Here is a 19,335-nt window from a genome sequence, read left to right as displayed (position 1 = left end):
TTCTCCGCCGAGATCGCTCCTTCCCGTGCCGAGCCGAGCCGGGTTCTCCTCACGGGGCTGGGCGCGGAGGAACGGCGGCGGGCGCCGGCTCCTCACGGGGCAGCGGGGCGGGCGCCATCCCGCAGCGAGCGGCGCGGCGGGAGCGGCCCCTCACGGGGACACCGCGGCGGGCGCCTACTCCTCACGGGGACACCATGGCGAACGCGTCCCCTCACGGAGACCGCCACGGCGGGTGCCTTCTCCTCAAAGAGACCCCCTTGGCGGGCTCGTCCTCTGACAGGGACCCCGCGGCAGGTCCCTTCTCCTCACAGGGACACCATGGCGGGCGCCTTCTCCTCACAGAGACCCCCATGGCGGGCATGTCCCCTCACAGGGACATCATGGAGAACGCGTCCCCTCACAGGGACCCCGCGGCAGGTCCCTTCTCCTCACAGGGACACCATGGCGGGCGCCTTCTCCTCACAGAGACCCCCATGGCGGTCGCGTCCCCTCACAACAGGCGCCTTCCCCTCGCCACCCCCGCCGTGGCGCCCGCTCCTGCCGGGGCTGCGCTCAGCCGCGGCCCCCCGGGGCTGCGGGCGGCGGCTCCGTGCGGGCTCGGGCGCTGCGGGAGGGCGGAAATCATTGCGAGCCAGTGCACTTTCCTCGATTTTATTACCTGAGGGAACTTGACAGAACTTGCAAAGACACAATTGCTAAGTCGCTTCCACCGGCTCGCTTTCTACCGAAACCACCGCGGGGGGCGGGCTCGGCGGCGGGGAGAGCGGGGGGCTCCGGGGGCTGGAGCAGCGGCACCTCGCCCTCCTCGGCCCAAAGAGACCGCAAAGTGTCTAAAATTCATTACTTGGCACTTATCGAAATTTGCGACGTCGGAAACGGATTGACAAAAGGTGAAGCAAACCTGAGCGAAACAAAATATATTGTACTGACAACAAATGTAATGAAATAACAGCATCTTTTTTTTTTCTTTTTTAAATAACTTAAAATACACTAGAAAAAATATGGTCAATATAAATAATTTCGTTTTCATGGAGAACAAATAGATACAAAGCCCGTCCATACCAAAGTTCGCGCAGAAGAGCTTTCCCTCGTTTCGGCAAGGAGCAGGAGGGGCCGATGGCCAGCTGGGAGAGCAGCCACCCCTCGAGGTACCCCAGGTTAAATAGCTATACGTCTTCCAAATCAAACAAAAATCATAAAATAAATCACAAGATTACGTGAATAGATACACCTTTATGAGATAAAATGTAAATGTTTGACAGTCAACTATCAATTCACAAGTTATAGCCAAAATAAACTTTGTTCGTGTGTATCAACATATTTTACATGTACCCAGTACCTCTTATTGGAATTGGCCGTTGTGTGAAGTGGCGGCTGGGAATTAAATACTTTCTTCCCTTTTCTTTCTTTCTTTCTTTCTTTCTTTCTTTCTTTCTTTCTTTTTTTTTTTTTTTTTCTTTTTGCCCTCAGGACAAGAGGGACCCAGCGAGGGAGGCACACGCCGCGCTCCTGACGCTTTCCGCTCCCTTTCATTTCAGAGGTGGGACAGCGAACGACCAGCAAAGATTTAAGAGTGGAAAAGGCAGTGCTTGATCTCCCTCTCTTTCTGCTTCCCTCCAAGATTAAAAGCGAAAGAACCCAGCCACGTTTGTTTGTTTTGTTTTTCTACTAAAGATGAGGGTGAAGTGCAAGTGAATCAAAGGACTCCATCAATGAAATACAAATACATGCAACCCGGAATGCTGCTGGAGGAAGTATCCCGGACAGTTTCCCATTAAAAATTCGCAGAGAAATCATTGTCTCTCTCTCTCTTCCGTTTTTTTTTTTTTTTCTTTCTTTCTTCTTCATCGTCGTTCTCTCTTCTTTTTGTCGCTATTCCCGACGTGGTTGTTAAACTCAAGTATCTGATGCAACGTGAAAGGAGGCCCGCCTCTCTTATCAAATTTCTCGTATTAAAGTGAACTTCGCAGAAAAAGGTCAGTTTCAAAACCTGTGAACTTCCCAGCTGCGCGTCTAGTTCGTCTAATTCTTTAAATAAGTATATATCTCCCGTCAGTCTCTCCTCTCCCCCTTCTCGTCGCCGTTTGGCTGCAGCTTTGCTCCCCTCCGGAGGACCGAAGCGAGCCGGCCGCTGCCCCGGTCACAGCCCCAGGGCGGCGGCGTGCTTCTTGGCCTTCAGCCGGAGGTCGGCGATGCTCGAGTTCTTGCTGGTGGTCTTGGCGGCGGCGGCGGCGGCCACCACGGAGGCGGCGGAGGCGGACTCGGCCAGCGTGGCCAGCGGCAGCCCGAAGGGGGGCGCGGGGAACATCATGTAGGGCGCGTGGGCCAGGTGCGGGTGGAGGTGGTGGTGGGCGTGGGCCACGGCGCTGTCCAGCTGCAGCTGCGCCTGAACCTGCGGGGACACGGGCGCCCGTGGCAGCGGAGACCCCGGACCCGGACCCATCCCCATCTTCATCCTCATCCCCATCTTCATCGCCATCCCTGACCCCGGCCCCATCCCCGTCTCCATCCCCATCCCTGACCCCATCCCTATCTCCTTTCTCATCCTCATCCCCATCCCCATCTCTATCCCCATCCCTGACCCCATCCCTATCTTCATCCCCATCCCCATCCCCATCCCTGACCACGACCCCATCCCCATCCCCGACCCCATCCCCGACCCCATCCCCATCCCCACGCGCGCCCCCGCGCCCCCTTGCCTGCTGGAAGGGCATCCTTAGCGCGCCCACGTTCACGTACGGGGCCACCCGGCAGGCTTCGAACTGGCTGGCGGCGCCGATCAGCACCCCTGCGGGGCGAGGGCAGGCGGTCAGCGCTGCCGCCCCCACGCGTGGCCCACCCACCCGCGGCGCGCTGCCGGCCCCCCTACCTTTGTGGAGCTGGTTTTCTTGCTTTCGGCATTTGGCTCGCCTGTTCTGGAACCAGACCTGCGGGGGAAAAGGGGGCCGGCGTCACGCCGCGCCGCGGGAGCGAGAGAAATCGCCCCAAAACGCAGAGCCGAAAGCACCGCCGAGACAAAGGGGAGCCCGGCGGGGGCGAGCCCTAACGGGGCACGCGGGGGCAGGGGGCTCCTCGCCCATAAAGGGCTTTCTCAGCCCCGGTCTCGCCTTTCCACATCGGGGCAGCAGGACCGGAGTCGCCCCCCGCTATCTAACCCCAGCTCGCGGTACCGGGTTTAGGCACTGCAAGACGGCGCTCATTAATAGCCTGTGATATCAATTAGCTTCACCTTCAAGAAAAACTAAAACCGAAGTGTTTAACGAGTCCCTTTTTTTGGGGGGGTGCTGGTGGTAATTACTGCCATAAAAGCTTCGCTACAAAGAAGTTCAGAATTTCTCCGTTCCTCTGTGCACCGGAGTGTAGCGCAGAAGCGGAATAATTGTCTCATTATCATGATAATCTAATTTGCTTCCAGAGAAAAGGCTGCGCGTTAGCCACGAACACGCGTTTAATACCGGGGATGAAATCGCTGAACCACATTTCCAGCACAAAGTTGTGCTCGCTCGGAGCGGGCAGGGCAGCGGCTGCAGCCCGCCGCGCTGCCTCTCAGAGCCACAGCCGCCAACCGAGCCTTTCCCCGCGGCCAGAACAAAAATAAAATTAAAAAAAAAAATGCATATACACCTCCTTTTTTTGAGGTCTCGCTCGAAGAGACAAATATAAATGCGAATTTCCCCTGCCCTGTCATTTACTCCAGGCCAGGGAAAATCTGCCCGACAGCCACGCTCGCCCGCAGCCTCCCGCGGAAGCAAACGCGGCGATTTCCGAGGGGTGCAGCTGCGGGGCCCAGCACCAGCACCCCGCTGCCTGCTCCCGAGGGACCCGACGGCAGCGGGGAGCAGCCCCCGGAGGCGCCCCCCGCCCGGGGCTCCCCGCGGGGCCGGAGCCGAGCGGCTTCGGTTTTGTGCGGATTTGTTCGGCATAAATAGGTGGCTGCCTCGGCCGGAAAGGGAAAAAACAAAACAAAACAAAACAAAACAAAACAAAACAAAACGCAACGAAGGGAGAGGGGAAGAACGGAAAAGAAGGCTCCTTTTTGTCAGGCTGCGATGACAAAAGCTGCTCGTTATTACTTTTTCGGTTCAACGTGACTGCTCTGTTTCTGGCCTTACCCCACTGCAAGATGCAGGGAAACCCCACAAGGATCGCGCGCATAGTTTGGTGCAGATGGTGGCCTACAAGCACAAAGATTGAGGGGGAGTATCTGTTACAGCAGGACTTTCTAGCAGCTGCAGATGTTAGGGGCCTAAAACTACTCCATGTGTTCGAACAAATAATGACCATCATTTTCTCTTATTTTATTATTAGAACGGAAATACACCGGAGCAGTTACATTTGTTCTAATTTCAGAAGTTACCTTCCACCCCGGCCGGGAGAAGCCCGAGCCTTGCTCTTTATTCCAGCCCGGAGCAGTCGCAGGAGCGAGCCCAGGAGCGGATTTCTGAGCGCTCCGGGGGCTGCCCGGGGCCGGGCTCGCAGCTGCAGCCCCAGGGAGCCGCGGCTCCGCGCCGCACATCGCGCTTTGCTTCCCGACCCCTGCCCGGCAGCAAGCCGAACAAAGCCAGCCCGTGCGCGGCTCCGCTGCTACCCCGGCGCCTTGAGGACCGCGACCAGAGCCGGGCAATAAATGCCCGCACTCGGCGCTTCCTAATTTACTCTCCGGCCGCTGCACCGATAAACTTAAAGAGCCGCAGCCGCCTCGCAGCCCGGCGCTAGCGGGGGAGCGCAGCCCCGGGGGGCCCCAAGCGGGTGCGGAGCAGGGTGCGGAGCCCCCCCCCCCACGAGCCCGGGGGTCCCCGCGGCTCAGCCCCGAGCCCCCCCGGCCCCGCACGGAGCTACCTGCACCCTGGCCTCGGACAGCCCCAGCCGCTGGCTCAGCTCCTCCCGCATGAAGGCGTCCGGGTAGTGGGTCTCGTCGAAAAGCCTTTCCAGCTCGTTCAGCTGCTCCAGGGTGAAATTGGTCCGGCTCCGCCGCTGCTTGATTTTCGTCTGCCCTTCGTCTTCCATCGCTTTCGCATCCTCCTTGCGCTCCTTCAGCTCTGGGGAGACTGGGCACGACACGAGCGGTCAGCCCGCAGCCGGCCTCCTGCCGGGCCCGGAGCCGAGCCGGGAGCCGGGCCTGAGCTCCGGGGCCCTGCTAGGCCCGCCTCGGCCGCTGCCGTACCGGGCCCGGCCGCTCGGCTCCGGGCTCCGGGCTCGGGGCTCCGCGCTCCGCTCGCCGCCTCCCGCAGCCCGGCCCCGGCGCCGCCCGCCCGGGGAAGCGCAGCAACAGGTCGCGGCTGCGCCCCGCGGCCCCTCCGCGCCCCGGGAGGGCGAGAAAGGCTCCCCGCGGGGGGGCCCGGGGGGCTTCGGGGCCGTGGGTCCGGTCCCGGTGGCTGCGCGCCCCGGGGCCGCTCCTCGGCACCGGGGGCTCCGTGCGCGGGGCTCCGTGCGCGGGATCTGCGCGGCTCCTGCGCGCCGCGGGGCTGCCGCCGACCCCGCGCCGGCCGCGGCTCCCTGCTCGCCGGGCTCGTTACCAGAAATTTGTTGCCGAGCCGTTTCCGGAGATGCTCCCGGCATCCCGGCGCTCGGAACGAAACAAAAACCGAACAAAAGGGCGGCAGCGCACGGCGGGGGCCCCGCGCAGCGGCGCGGACGGGCTCGGACGGCCGCTGCCTCCCCGCCGCTCCCGGGCACCGGCACCGCGGCCGAACCGCGGGGGCACCGACGCGGGGAGCCCCCGGCCCCGCAGCGCCCCGCAGCGCCCCGCAGCGCCCCGCGCCTCCCGGCCGCCGGTACCCGCGGGGGGGGACGGGGCAGCCCCCGGGGGCCCGGTTTTCGTTCCGGGCGCCCCGGAGGAGCGGGTCGGGCGGTGCGCGAGTTAAAGGCTCGTTGCAAGATTTTAACGCAAACTTCTGGGCTGGCCGCGATTTGGGGAAGCCGCGGGAAGCGGCGAAAGCCAGCCGGAGGCCGGCGATGCCGCGGCCGCCTCTTCGGCCGGGGGAACGGGCAGCGCCCCGACGGGGGAAAGGGGAAGGCGGGCAGGGGAGGGAAGGGCGGAGGGCCGCGGAGGAAGGGGCGCCCGCGGTGCCGCCGTTACCGTCGCTGAGCTTGGGGGTGGCCGCCTCGGCGGCTCTCTCGGCGGCGGCGGCGTCGGGCTCCCGCGGCGGGGTCCGCCCGCCGCCCGCCCGCCCCGCGGGGCTGCCCGCCTCGTCGCGGCCCGGCTCCGCCGCGGGGCCGCCGGGCTCCCGGGGGCCGGCGGCGCCGCGCAGGGGGCCGCTCTCCAGCACCTCGCGGTAGGTGATCAGCTCCTTCTTCTCCTTCGCCTTGGGGTCAAACGACTTGGAGACGAACGCCGTCAGCTCCTCCATGGCCGCGGCTCAGGGGCGCGCTGCCCCGGCTCGCCGTGCCGCCCCCCCGGGCGGGCATCCACGGGGCGGGGTGGCGGCGGCGCCCCCGGCCGTGCCGAGCCGTGCCGAGCCGAGCAGTGCTGCGCCGTGCCGAGCCGTGCCGTGCCGTGCCGTGCCGGTCCGAGCCGTGCCGTGCCGCGCCGAGCCGTGCCGCGCCGCCCGACGTGCAGGGCCGGGGCAGCTCTCCGCGCCAGCTCTCGGGGTCTGATAGCGACGCGGCGATTGAAGTGGCACTATTTATACTTTGCAACGCCTGCCCCTTGTTCCCGGCGAATTACCTCCCCTCGGAGCTCTGAATGCAGCCCTTCGCCGCCGCCCGGCCGCGCCGCCCGCCCGCCTGCCGCGGGGCACTGCGGCCAGGGCGCCGCCGGCCCGCCCGCCCGCCCGCCGCGCTCAGCGCCCTAATTAATTTAATTAAGCGCGGGCCCGCCGCGAGGTCCCGGGCGAGCGCGGCGCGGAGAGAGGGGCCGGAGCTGCAGGGGAGTGGCCACGGCGGGAGGCGGCGGGGGGCGCGCAGGCTCCGCACCCGCACCCGCACCCGCACACCGCCCCGCTGCGGGGCTCCGCGGGGAGCAGGGGCCGGGAAGGGGCCGGGACCCCCGCAGCGCCCCCGGCCGAGCCCAGCACCGGGGGAACCGGGAAAGTTCCTCCGTGGACGCCCGGCTCCAGCGGAGCACTGAGGGGCGAACTGCCAGGGACAGGCACGGCTGGCGCACGAACGTTTTCTCATCCGGCGAATGGAGGCATCAGAGCGGGGCGAATCCCGCCGTTTGCTGCTAACACCGTTTTCCCTTTGTTGCCCAGACCCCGTTAGAGCGGTACTTTTGTTGACAGCACTCGTCCCTTTTCGCACCTTCGGTAGAACCCCAATAAATTATTCACGATTGTTTAACTCCCGCCCGGGCATCAATTCCCCCGGCTGACCTCCGCGGGGCTGACACGGCGGGGCCGGGGCAGGACGCGGTGCCCCCCCCCCCCCCCCCCCCGGCCCCCCCCGCCTCGGCGGGCCCCGATCCCACTTTGCCTCCGTTCCCAGCGCCCCCGGGGCCACACAACGGGGGCGGGCAGCGGCGGGGCGGCCCCGCCGGCGGCTGCCGGTGACACCTCGCCCCGGTGCCAACGGGGACGGGCCGGCGGCGGCGCCCCCCCGGCTGCGGAGCCCCGGGCAGGGCGGCCGAGCCCCCGCCGTGCCCCCGGCGCTGCCCCGGCCCCGCGGCGCGCCCAGGGCGGCCGCATTCGTTGAGGGGCTTTGGATACGGGCAGGTCCCGGGGCTGCCCCCGGTGCTGCCGCTGCCCCCGGTCCCTCCGCGGCCCCCGAAGCCCCCTCGGCCCCACAGTCTTTGGGGGGGGGGGGGGGGCACCGGCCCCCCCCTGCCCCTCCGGTTGCCTCATGCCCGCGACGGGGCAGCGCCGCTGCCGCCCGCCCGCCCCCCCCGGCCCCCCTTAGCCCAGCTCGGCCCCGCTCCGTGCGGCTCCCCCCGCCCCTCTCCCGGTCCCGGGGTACCGGCAGCGCCCCCCCCGGTGTCGCCGTCACCCCCCCCCCCCATCCCCGGCTCCCCAGGGGCCGGAGCCCGCCGCATCCCGGGCTCGGCGCTCGGCGGCGCTGCCTGGCGGCCTCGATGCGCTCGGCGCTGCGCTGCCGCTGCCTGCCCGCCGCCCAGGAAGGCGCTGCGCTCAAACCGCCGCCCGCTGCCGCCGCTCCGGTAAGGCCGGGGGGGGGTGGGGGGGACCGGCTGCGGGCAGGGCAGGGCGGTGGGGGCCGGGTGGGGATGCCCCGTCCCGGGCTGTCCCGTCCCGCCGGGGCCGGGCGCTCCGTGCGGCCCGCAGCGCCCTGCCGAGGGGGGCTCGGCCTCAGGCCCGGAGCGGGGCCCAGGGCCCGGCCGCGTTGCCATGGCCACGGCCCCGCGGGCTGCGCTGCCCCCGGGCCGGGCCGCGGGGCTGGGGGGGGGGGGACGGGAGGGACCGGGAGGGACCCGCCGTGTGGTGATCCTGGGGGGCGGCGGGCCTGAGGGACGGCCTCGGAGGGGGGGGGCCGGGACCCGGCTTCTTCGGGGCCGTGCTCCCTGCGGGTGCCGTCACCTCGTGCCGCAGCCTGACGGGGCTCGGGGCGCTGCTTGGCGCACGTGTGGGGCGTATTTTCGTGCCGGTGATGCAGCGCGAGCTCTAAGCGCGTTGTTCTGAGGGGCTCCACACAATCCTTTGCCCCGTGAGTAAAGAACCGGGTGTGAAAGAAGTGCCCGGAGCTGCTGAGCAAAGTCCAGGTGAGCTTGGCTGCTCCGTGAGCTTGTTGTGGAAGTCACTGACTGGGACAAGTGCTGCTGGGTCCTTGGGGAGCTCGTTGGGCTGAGGTAAAATAGAAGGGATGTGGCTCTTACTGCCTTCAGGTAGTGCCGTGTAGGTGGGGAGGCCCCATATGGTACTTGCCATATCCTGGGGAAGACCAGTTTGTGTTATGAACGATTACTGAGCGAAAAAATATTTGTGGTGGTGCCTCGGGTGGGCGCCGTGCTGGGGTGTGAGACCTTGGCTCCGTTCCTCACTTGCCTGGGTGGCTGTGGGCACCTGGAGGCTGTTTGAGCCTTGTTCCTCCCCCCGTTTAGCTTTGAAATCTCAGGGTTCGAAGTTGGATGTAGGCATGCTGTTAGTATAGATTGCCTCAATTCAAAATCGTAGATGAGCGGTTTGGAAGGAAAGTTCAGTATTAATGATTTTTTTCACAATACCATGATACTTTGAAAAGATACTGTAGTTGTCAAAGAGGATAGCCTGTATTTAACCAGGAGACAGAGTTGTGGCATATTTGATGTCCGTGGGTTCTTGCCACTAGGGAGACGCTGTAAGGAAGTAGCTGAGCTGCTGTGATTCTCTGATCTCGAGGTTTTCTTCTGAGGTGACCAGTTATGGCAGAAGTCTTTGTAGATGCCATTTAGGTGTTTCTCCTTAGCGATCTGGAAGTTTTTCTAGTGGAAAGAAACATCACTGGATGAGTATTTAAAAACAGATGCTGGAACGCGTCACCTCATTGCCTTTTCTAATAAAATCTCCTCAACTTGAGAGTGTTTTTTCTGAATTGTAGAGCAGGGAGAGTTTCCGCTACTACGGGATTGACAGAGGTAGATACGAAGACGCTCTCACCTGTATGCACACAAAGGCTGTCTGAGGGGGACTGCCACCCTCTTCTTCAGTCTCCCTCTTCCTGCGAACACCACTGCCGTTAGTAACACTGAATCCTACTTAGTGAGCCTGTTTCTCAGTAACTTGGAGTAAAGTTCACTTCAATTAGCACTATTTCCTGGCTGGAGCTCATCAAGGGATACCACGTGCTGACTTGTCCATTCTCTCCTAAAGGTGGGCGCGCACGTCTTGGTAGAGACTCCCCCTAAATAGTGCCGGTGGTTGGCGATTGCTGCCAGTCAGCCCTAAACAAAGGTTCTTAGTAACTAACATTTTCTTTACGCTTTTGTGTGCAGGGTGGGAGGTTACTTAGCTGTTTGTGGTGAGCTTGATAGCACTGTTCATAATTTTGCCAAATGTAAGGAGTTGGTTTGAGGTTCGTGATGTTGGTGTTTCTCTTGGCACAGGTGTGTATGAGAGCATGCGCTTTGTTTTCATGTCAACCGGAGAGTTGCAGCGTCAGTTTTAAGAAACAAGAGTTAAACAAAATCTAAGTATTAAAAATAGGCCTGGAGACCTGTCTGTCAGGTGCTGTAACACGCCTTTGCTCCAGAGCAGGGGCCTGAAATTTAGCAGGTCCAGCTGTGAGCATCCCAGTGAGAAGGGTAGGGCAGCGTGACAGAAAAATATGAGCCTCACTGATGTGATGGTGAGGAGACTCTCTGCCTCTCTGATCTGACTCGCTGTTACAGGTCTTAATAACGGACTGCTTTCAAGTGCTATGTTGTTAAGAGGTGTCCTCACAGGAAGATGTGTGTGATGTGCTGAGGGGGTGATCCGAAGACACGGGTGAGAGGGCACACGAATTGTTCCAGGATCAGGTCTGCTTCTGGCAGCTTCTTTCCGAGTGGAAACTCAAGAACTTGCAGAGCAGCGATCACCCACGTGCCTTTGTCCTGCAGCTCATCTACAGCCGGTGCTTCCTGGAGCTCCCGAGGCTCAAGTGTGCGTAAAGCAGAGGTGTTCCATGTGTTGCAGCAGGGCTTGCCCTCTGTTAGAGAAGGACTGTGGCATGTAGCTTGTCTTTGGTCCTGAAGACACAAAATTGAGATTTACACGACACGTTTCACTAGCTTGGAATGCCGCTTAATGCAGTTATGTGCCAAACGGGGGAGAAAGCTGATGGTAAAAAGAGGAAGTTAAACAGCAGACAATATACACGGTGAAGTGTAATGTTCTGGCTCATAATGATACCCGCATCAAGCGGTGAATGTCGTGGCAGAAATGCCTTTTGTACTCTGTGTTTCCCTGGGCTCTTCCATTAATCTTGCTGTCACGAGCCGTGGCCGTGAGCTTTTAGCTTAAAATCTGTGCGCTGGAGTTTCATTTTTCTGAGCAGTTTCTGCTTATTTCGAGTTTGAGATTCAGGTTCATCTTCATTTGAAGACGGCTCTATCAGTATATATTTGAAGAGCTTTATTTTACTGTACAATAACTGTTAGTACCTGGGAGCTTTAAGTCTTTTACTATGAGTGTGTGGGGGGAAAGAAATAACAGCTCGAGGTAGTGTCTTGATATAAATTGGCATTCCTCTACAGAACTGTGAATTAAAGTCATATTTCCTTAAATGACATAAAATAGTCTGTAAAATACTGCCTCTATCTCCTTCAAAGGCTATGAGGAATAACTTCAGTAATACGGTAAAAATAACTTTACTTTAAAAGGAGTGCTCTTGCAAAGCACTTCATCCTAAATTTCTGCCGTTCAGGTGCACGGAGATTTACTGTTTCAAGTTGAATATTTCAAAATGCTTTGCTTAGCTTAGAACTGCTCCTTCAGCTCACAAAGTGCTGAAAAGTGGGGCTGTGGAGAAGTGAAGGGAATATTCAGAGGGGTTTGCGGTGGCGAAGCTTGGCGATGGCTAACTTGGCGGCGCTGCCGGCCGCGTGAAGGGGTGCAAGACCCCCAGGGGTTTGGCTGCCTGGGAATGAGCTTCTCATCGCTGCTGTTTTGATTGTGGCAGTAAGTAAACTCCCGTGGGCGTCCGAGAGGACCCAGATGCATAAGGGACCACCTCGTGTTTTGTGTTGAGCAGTTGTTGGATGACAAAGCAGAGGAGCTCCGGTGGCGGCCGATGTCAGGAGGGCGTCCCTCTGGCTCCTGCTGGGGCTTTGTCACCCGGGCTCCAGGGCTGTGGTGTCACTGGGGTGAGCTCCGGCACGGCCGGGGGATTTGGGCTTCGCCTCCAGGCTCGCTCCTCCTCTCTGGCATAGTTTTTGTGTATCTGAGCATAAATATACATAATAGTGAATTTCTTTTGGTCTCTTTTCAGTCTCTGCCCTGGAGATTAGGGCCTGCTGCCTAGGTGGTAAAAGGTGTGAGAGAGGGCAAAAGTCAGCACGCAGAAAAGGAACAAGTTCAACCTGTGGGTGCCGGAATATGAGGAGCTGTAATATTTCAGGGTCGGTTCAAGACAGATGATATTGTGGCAAAACATACCCGTGATCTAGCTGTTGATACAAACACTGAAGAATTGTGAGTTCCCGTTTCTCTCTTAGAGAAGTGGCCAGGGACCAACCCGATGTTTGGGTGGGGAAGAGGCCTGCTACCAGCCGCCCTTAGGTAGGGTGTGTGGAGGGGGGTCTTGAAGCCTTGGCCTAGTAGGGCAGGTATTGCTGGGACAGGAGAAGTTTTAAAGCATTTTTTGCTTTTTGCAGCCTGAAAAAATCAAGAAATACAGCATTTATTTAATCATGAAGCAATGCAACCGATTTCTGATGAGTTACAAATGAGGATGATAGTCTTGTCAGCAATTAAATGAGTGACAGCACCCCCCCCCCCCCCCCGCCTTTTTTTGGTTTGTTATCAAAGTCTGTAAGCTTTGCCAATGTGCTTACTTGGACAATCAAGACCCGTTTCTGAAGTCTGGTATTTGTAGCTCTGGTTTTTAGAATAAAGCCATTTGAAATTGAGTGGTTTTAAACTGAAACCCAAAATTAACCTAATTCCAGTATAAATTAATTTAAAGATAACTTTCTAGAAAATGTTTTCTCAATGCTTGCTTTAATTATGACAAACGGAACAAAACCATACATTATTTTAATTGCACAGTCCAAAAACATGCAGTGAGTTACGTCAGTGACTGAAATAGGTTGCGTCTTATTGATTGGGCAAGTATGGATCTTCATCTGTAACTGTAAATTAAGATTGTGTGCAGTCAGCAGTACAACATCTTCAGTATGTTTAATATGAAATATCCTGTAAGAAATAACTTCGTAAATTACTCCCTAAATTTCTTTAAAAGTGTCTAATTGAAAAATGTAAACATAAGCCAAGACGAAATATGTTATGAACACACACAAAAAAAGAGATTTTATTAGTGTATTTATCTGTCTAAAGGTTTGTAAAATATCTTTTGTGAAAGTTTAAAACAAATAATACCACAGTAAATTCACGCTGTCAGCAAATAAGTTCCAAGTTAGTTGGTAATGTGAATTTGTTGACATTCTATTTAAATCTTGGTTTAATTTTTACATAGAAACAAAATTTTCTATTCACGTGGTAGCTTTTAAAATGGTATAGCTATATGTGTATTTATACAAGCACACACATTTATATATATATTTTTTTATATACTTATGAAAATGTAATGTAGGCACAAGATGTTCTTACAGTTTAGAATTCTTGTTTTTTGCTTAGTTTAAAAATGGGACGTCGCTCCTCGGACACAGAAGAAGAGAACAGAAGCAGAAGGAAAAAGAAACACCGCAGGCGTTCATCCTCGAGTAGCTCCTCAGACAGCAGAACGTACAGCCGTAAAAAATCTGGAAGGAAATCGAGGTCAAGGTCGCGGTCTCGAGATCTCCAGTCTCGTTCACATTCTTATGACAAAAGGTGCGTTTGTAGTAATTTACTGGCTGTTGCAGTTGTTTACAAATCGAGCTCTTTCATATTATGGTACAAAGCTAGAAGTGTTTGAATCCCATGTGTAGGCAATTCTAGGTTCGAATTGTATAGCAAAGTTTGCTCGGTGTCTCGGCAGAGATGGCACTATTTCCACTTACATTAAAACATAAACAAAAAAAATAACAACAAAACCCAAAGGAAAAAAACCCACAAACAAAACCACAAACACCATATATATGCAGATCCAAAGGTAAATTTCTTATTTTAAAAAACACAAAATAAACAAACCAAATCCTTCCTTTATTCTCCTAATGAATTTGGAATCTCGTTTTGGAAAGACAACGGTTCATACATTAACGTCAGTTTGGAAAGTAATTCCATTTACAAGTTACAGACTATTCTGTGTTAATTGTTTTCTGTTGCCAAAGCCAAGGAGGGCTTCCCAGACAACAAAGTAGACTTTCTCTGTGGGAATTGTTAGGGTGATTTTACAGCGGGTGTATAGTTTTGCTGCAAAGTCTAGTTTTCACCATCAGTCTTACTATTTTTTTAGGGTCCAGAACAGAGCAGTCAGCCAGGTGTTGAGAACGCAGACTGTGTGGCTGTATCTACCAAAGTTTTCATGAAACCATGTTTCCACCATCACAGACACCCCTTTTTGTACCTGATCTTTTTAGATAGCCTGTTTGTCTCTCTCTGGCTTCAGGTGATCCTGGAGTCAAACTGAGCAGGTGGCGGTCAATTCATGAATAGGTGGAGCTGGAAGATGCTCATCTTGTCTAGCTGCACTGGAGATACCTTAGGAACTGCTCTTGGCCAGCCTTCCTGTAGCTGGTAGAAGTGTTTCAGTGAGTTGGCTGCTTCTGGGGGGTTTCTTGTTTGTTCATTTCCATCCCTGCTTTCTTCTGTTCCTGCTTAGCATCTACATACAGCCCTTAGGGGACACAGCGAGATGACATGGGCTCCGATGCCAACAATATGCTGATGACATGCAGCTTTATGAATCTCTTTAGTCCAGTGCAGGCATGGCTATCTCGCAGATAAAAACAGAGCTTGAAGGGAGATTAGAGTCTGGACGAAGACCAGTTGGCTTAAATTGAATCCAGAAAAGACGAGAGTGTCTGCTTTTAGGATCTGGCTAGCACCTCTACTTTGCCCTTAGTTTAGGACATTTGCTCCTGGCAGTGATGTCACTGTAACACGCTGGTGTCCTCCTGGATTTATCCCTGACCCTTAAGAATATAAACCAGCAGTCTCCAAGATGACTTTTCTTCATCTTCATTTAGCAGGAACGCTAGCAGTTAGCATTCCTTTTTCAAATCATGACCTAGTTAACCTCAAAATCCTTACCAGTCCACTTGACTGCAGCCCTCGTTGTATGTAATACACCCTTTTCCTTACGGTAGATAAGCACGGATCACGCTGACTAGACCCTGAATTACAGGAATATGGTATTATTCTTTAATGCTACTTAAGCATCACGAGGCCCAGAAATATGTAGGTTCTTGTAAGGGTTGTGGTTGTTATCTAGTCAGCTGTGAGGGAGTGGAGAGGAAATTTTACAAAAGATTAGGAGGGAATCCCTCCCATGGTTTGGGGATTAGTTGGTTTAATTTAGGTATTTATCATGTATTCTTTCACCTTTCTCCTATGTATATAATTACTTATTATTTGTATAAATGAAACAGGAAGGTTGAGGGCAGGGAGAGAAGATAGCATTCTGACTCCTGATGGAACTCGAGAGAAAACTTGAATTGAAATAAATTCAATTTGAAAAAATTAACACTGATTATTTGATTACTAATAGTTCTAAGAAGGGGGGGGGGAGAGGTCTGTCTATAACAGAGCAGGGCAAAGATTGCATCTTATGAAAATTGAGAGCTTGTTTATATAGAAAAATATACGTAATATTTTTAGGTATACATAATTTAACATACATTTTGTGTGTTTGCTTTTTATGTGTGCAGATAGAATGGCTGGAAATAATCGTGTAGAGTAGCAGTGCAGAAGCTGACATTTTGAATTTCATTTTTAGCCGTGGAATTATAGTTCCTTACATTGAAAAGCAATCCCATACAATGTATTTCTGTGTAAATTCTGCTGAGAATGTAAGTCTAAATGTTTTTTTTAACCTTAGATTTGGCAAAGAGTCAATGAGTTCCAACATGCTGGTCATGGGACTAAAATGCATTGAGAGCTGGGTTGTGTTCCTGGCTTAGCGCTTCAAGTGTTGTATGATTTTAGGCATATCAGTTAACTTCTGTTTCTCTTTCTGCCCTTTTTCTGTCTTGGGATATATATTTTTAAATGTAAGCTCTTTAAGACAGGCATTGCCCAGGTGTGTGTGAATTACTTATGAAGCTGCAGTAGTGGTATTTGTTGAGGCTTTTAAGATGTTTTGTAATACAAGAAATGGTTTTGCATATACTTTTTTTTTTTTAGGAAGCACTAGTGTACTAATAGCATGTTGTTTTTTTTTTTTTTTTAGACGCAGACACAGATCAAGCAGTAGTTCTTCATATGGTTCTAGAAGAAAACGCAGTCGTAGCCGATCCAGAGGCAGAGGCAAATCCTACAGGTCTCAAAGATCGAGATCAAAAAGTAGAACAAGAAGGTAAGATCCTTTCCTAGGAGAAGAAATTACTGTTATTTCTACCGTAAAACATTTATTTAAAAACTCCACATACTTACCAAATCTGTGAATATACCAGAAAAAATGATTGCCTGTGGTCTAATTGACGTGCCACTTGAAACTCTTCCTAATTTGAAGTCTCTGTGTTGAAATCTCTTTTGATGTACCATGTCTTTAATTTAAGTTGGTAGAACAGTTGGATTTGACAATGTTATATACTTTGCATTTGAGTAAATGCAAAAAAAAAAATAATAAAGTCACCTTATTTTGGTTTAACTGTAATCATCCAAAGACTTTGCGTGGATTTTCTTTTTGATTACTTATTTCTGTAACTTCCATGCATAATATTGGCTCAGTGAAGGTGACACTGAACTGTTATTTTCTCACCTGTATTTCTCTTGAAATGGATACGTGTTTATAGTTACGCAAATTTTACTTAATATTTAAAGATACGTGGTGGTAAAAATCTTGATGAATTGAATTTTGAGAAATAGTATTTTCAATAATAAGCATAATTTAAATCATAGTCTGTTGCAAATTGTATTATAAAAACTGTTTCATACTTCTGTGATTAACAGAAGCTCAATTTTTGTGTGTATTTTTCAATTAATAAGTTTAAATAAAGTTTATCCTTGGATATCAGAAATACTGTTAGTATTTCCTATGGAATTTAAGTTCATTATTTAGTGTATCAGGCAGATCAAAGCTTGTTTTCTTTGCATCTGTTTAGTGATGCAAAGTTTACCTTACTGATCATCAGGTAGGTAATTTTGTCTGCCTATACCGAGAATTTAGTAAAACGTTGTTTTCATATATCAAATCAGTTGAGCTGTTCCTTCTAAATGTTATTGGAAAAACTGTTGTTGAAGGACGTGAGTGTTTCACTTTTTCCTATTTGTATTCTGTCATGATTTATTCACAGCTGTTCATTATAATAGTTGCCTGGACACTTACTGCACTGCAGTGCTTTTGTAGTAGCAATTTGGTTATTTAAATGGACTGATTTCTCGTTGCGTATACTTTCCATCTGAGCTGTGGGCTCTAGCTAAGCTACTGAGCTGTGTGTAGAAATACTCCTGTAAACATCCACTGTTTTTATAACAAATCAGTTTTAAAACAACGAAACATTAAAATAACAAGGTGACAATGAAGGTATTTTTCAGTACATCAGATACTCACTATTAGGAACTATGATAACCTGTTTTTAAAGATCTTTTGTTGTAATGAGTACAAATTGCATTATTTGTTAGACATAGTCTAATATACTAATGGTCGCGTTTGCCAGAAGGTTTGCTGATGTTGGTTGTCACCGCAATGTATGGAAATTATGAAGCTAAAAAACTTGAAATAAATTGCAGTCAGGTTTTTAATTTTGTGCTAGGGAATACCATGTACAAATATTTTATATATAAAATATACCAGCTTTTCAGTACTACAGCTATGAAATGTAGTTGCAGGTCACATTATATTACAATTCACGGACATGGTTCTTTAGGGAAGATATTCATAAATAACATCCTAAATTATAAAAGAAGACTCTCTCCGAGCACGTTAAAATCATGAAACTAAAAACAAAGGGTCACACCAAGTCCTTTATTGTTATTTTTTTTCAAGTCTGCTCTCTGTTGTGATGTTACACTGTGAAGCCACGGTTAATCTTGCTTCTGGAGCAGAGTTAAATCAGGTGCAGAAAGCTGCTGCTGGAGGCCTGTGTTCTCCCTGCTTGTTAGCATGGAGGCCGTTGCAGCGGTGCTGAATGCTTCCTTTCCTTCCTAACTCAAAATCTGTCTTGTGCATTTGACCAAAGGTATGAATAGCTCTCTGAAGGGGCCTGACTGAGTACCTTACGATTCCTCAGGCTGTAAAAGAGATTGCGGGGGACAGAGGGAATATGATGGAGGGGTATAAAAAATGAATGATGTGGAAAGATGATTAAGAAATGAGTGTTTCCTGTCTACTGCAATGTAAGACCCAGGGCAAGCATCAAGTGAAGGAAGGCTGTTGGTTCTTACATATCCCGTAATTGAGATGTGGAAGTCCTTGCTGTTGGATATCGTGGGTACCCAAAATTTAAATGAGTTAATAAAGGAGTCAGGCAAGAAACATCCATCCAAAGCTGTTAAAGGTGAAGAGACAGTATTTTCCTTGGGAGCTGTACACAGTGTTGTGATGAAGTCATTGTGGATTTTTATATGAATTTGGCACCTGTCATTCATTAAATTTTTTTGCTTAGTGTGAGGCAGCTTATTTTCGTATGTAACTCTTAAAGGTAAGTACTGAAGAAAACACGTATGTAAACTAGCTAATAAAATGATGAGAAGTAGCTCAGCCATCCTTTGTTAGTGTAGTAAAAACCATGTCACCCACTGAAGTATTCAGCTGTAAAGTGAAGATCTTCTCTACGCTACTCCTGCTTGTAATGTTACTGTTGTACTTTCAAAGTACTCCCTGTAGGACTTGAGCAACTGTGAGTTTTCTGAAGCAAATGGGACCGACAGTAGAAAACTAGTTTCGTGGTGGAAGTTAAGATCCTTTACGTGGTGTCTTTAAATCACTGGGTTTGGTTTTGGTGCAAGCCATGCAGATAGTGCAAACTCTGCATCTCATAATGCCTTTTCTCCCTGCAGTCCCCCATCAAATTAAGAGAGTTTGTTTTTCAAGGTTCTAAGCATGTTTGTGGCTGTAATGCAATTTTTAAAAAACTTCAGTAGTATAAATATTTCATTTGGATGAAATACTGAAATATCAAGCTTTAATTTGAAAAGTTAGACTTTCTCTAGTGACATGTAAAAATATTTTGAGCTTTTGGTAATCTAAAGTGATTTTTTTGTACTTTATTTTAGAAGATGGGAAAACTTGTGTGTATTATAACTGTTTTAGATGCATTTTTTTTAGAGCCAAAAAAGTGGGGCTTCCTAGTAATGCTATAAATTTGAAGCTGTCCTACAGCAAGATAGTACAATGCAAATATGACTTAATAAGATCACAAACTGAATTTCAGCAAAACAACCAAGATTTACATTAAATTAGGAATTTTAAAACCGATTTAGTTTGTTTTACTGAGCATTTGCTTAATAACATTTTGCCTTCTTGCAATCTTTTTAAAGACAATAATTCGTCTGTGAAATGCAGGCACATCCTCAGTGGAAAAATTGAAAGCAACAGCTCACTTTCTGAAACCACACATATAGTGATATAAAGAAATATTTCAGCTCTACGAAATTTAATAAATCATCCCATTTCCTAATTTGATCATATTAGATGCTGATGTGGAAGAAGCATTTCAAATACCAT

The 19,335-nt window shown here is 51.9% G+C and overlaps 2 protein-coding genes across 3 annotated transcripts in view; one reads left to right on the top strand and one right to left on the bottom strand.

Annotated features, from left to right (window-relative positions):
- Nucleotides 1-1,079: 1,079 nt before the first annotated feature.
- On the bottom strand, nt 1,080-6,350 carry SHOX2 (short stature homeobox 2). Of its 2 annotated transcripts, none has more exons than XM_035566485.2 (5): nt 6,080-6,350; nt 4,840-5,048; nt 2,870-2,927; nt 2,700-2,788; nt 1,080-2,392 (listed from the first exon to the last, which is right to left on the bottom strand). In XM_035566485.2, the coding sequence occupies exons 1-5, from the start codon at nt 6,348-6,350 to the stop codon at nt 2,141-2,143; spliced, it is 879 nt and encodes a 292-aa protein (XP_035422378.1). In that variant the 3' UTR covers nt 1,080-2,140. The 2 variants fall into 2 exon arrangements, with proteins under 2 accessions (XP_035422378.1, XP_035422376.1); XM_035566483.2 differs by having other exon boundaries at nt 1,080-2,429; nt 2,701-2,788.
- Nucleotides 6,351-8,008: 1,658 nt separating this feature from the next.
- Nucleotides 8,009-19,335, top strand: part of RSRC1 (arginine and serine rich coiled-coil 1) — a 144,538-nt gene continuing 133,211 nt past the window's right edge. The window contains exons 1-3 of the mRNA XM_035566536.2: nt 8,009-8,092; nt 13,183-13,397; nt 15,898-16,023. Coding sequence (XP_035422429.1) covers nt 8,009-8,092; nt 13,183-13,397; nt 15,898-16,023 — 425 coding nt within the window. The remainder of the gene's footprint in view (nt 8,093-13,182; nt 13,398-15,897; nt 16,024-19,335) is intronic.

This window comes from Cygnus atratus, chromosome 9 (assembly GCF_013377495.2).
Source record: "Cygnus atratus isolate AKBS03 ecotype Queensland, Australia chromosome 9, CAtr_DNAZoo_HiC_assembly, whole genome shotgun sequence".
In the NCBI taxonomy this organism is placed as follows: Eukaryota; Metazoa; Chordata; class Aves; order Anseriformes; family Anatidae; genus Cygnus; species Cygnus atratus.
This window is presented reverse-complemented; position numbering and strand designations above follow the sequence as displayed.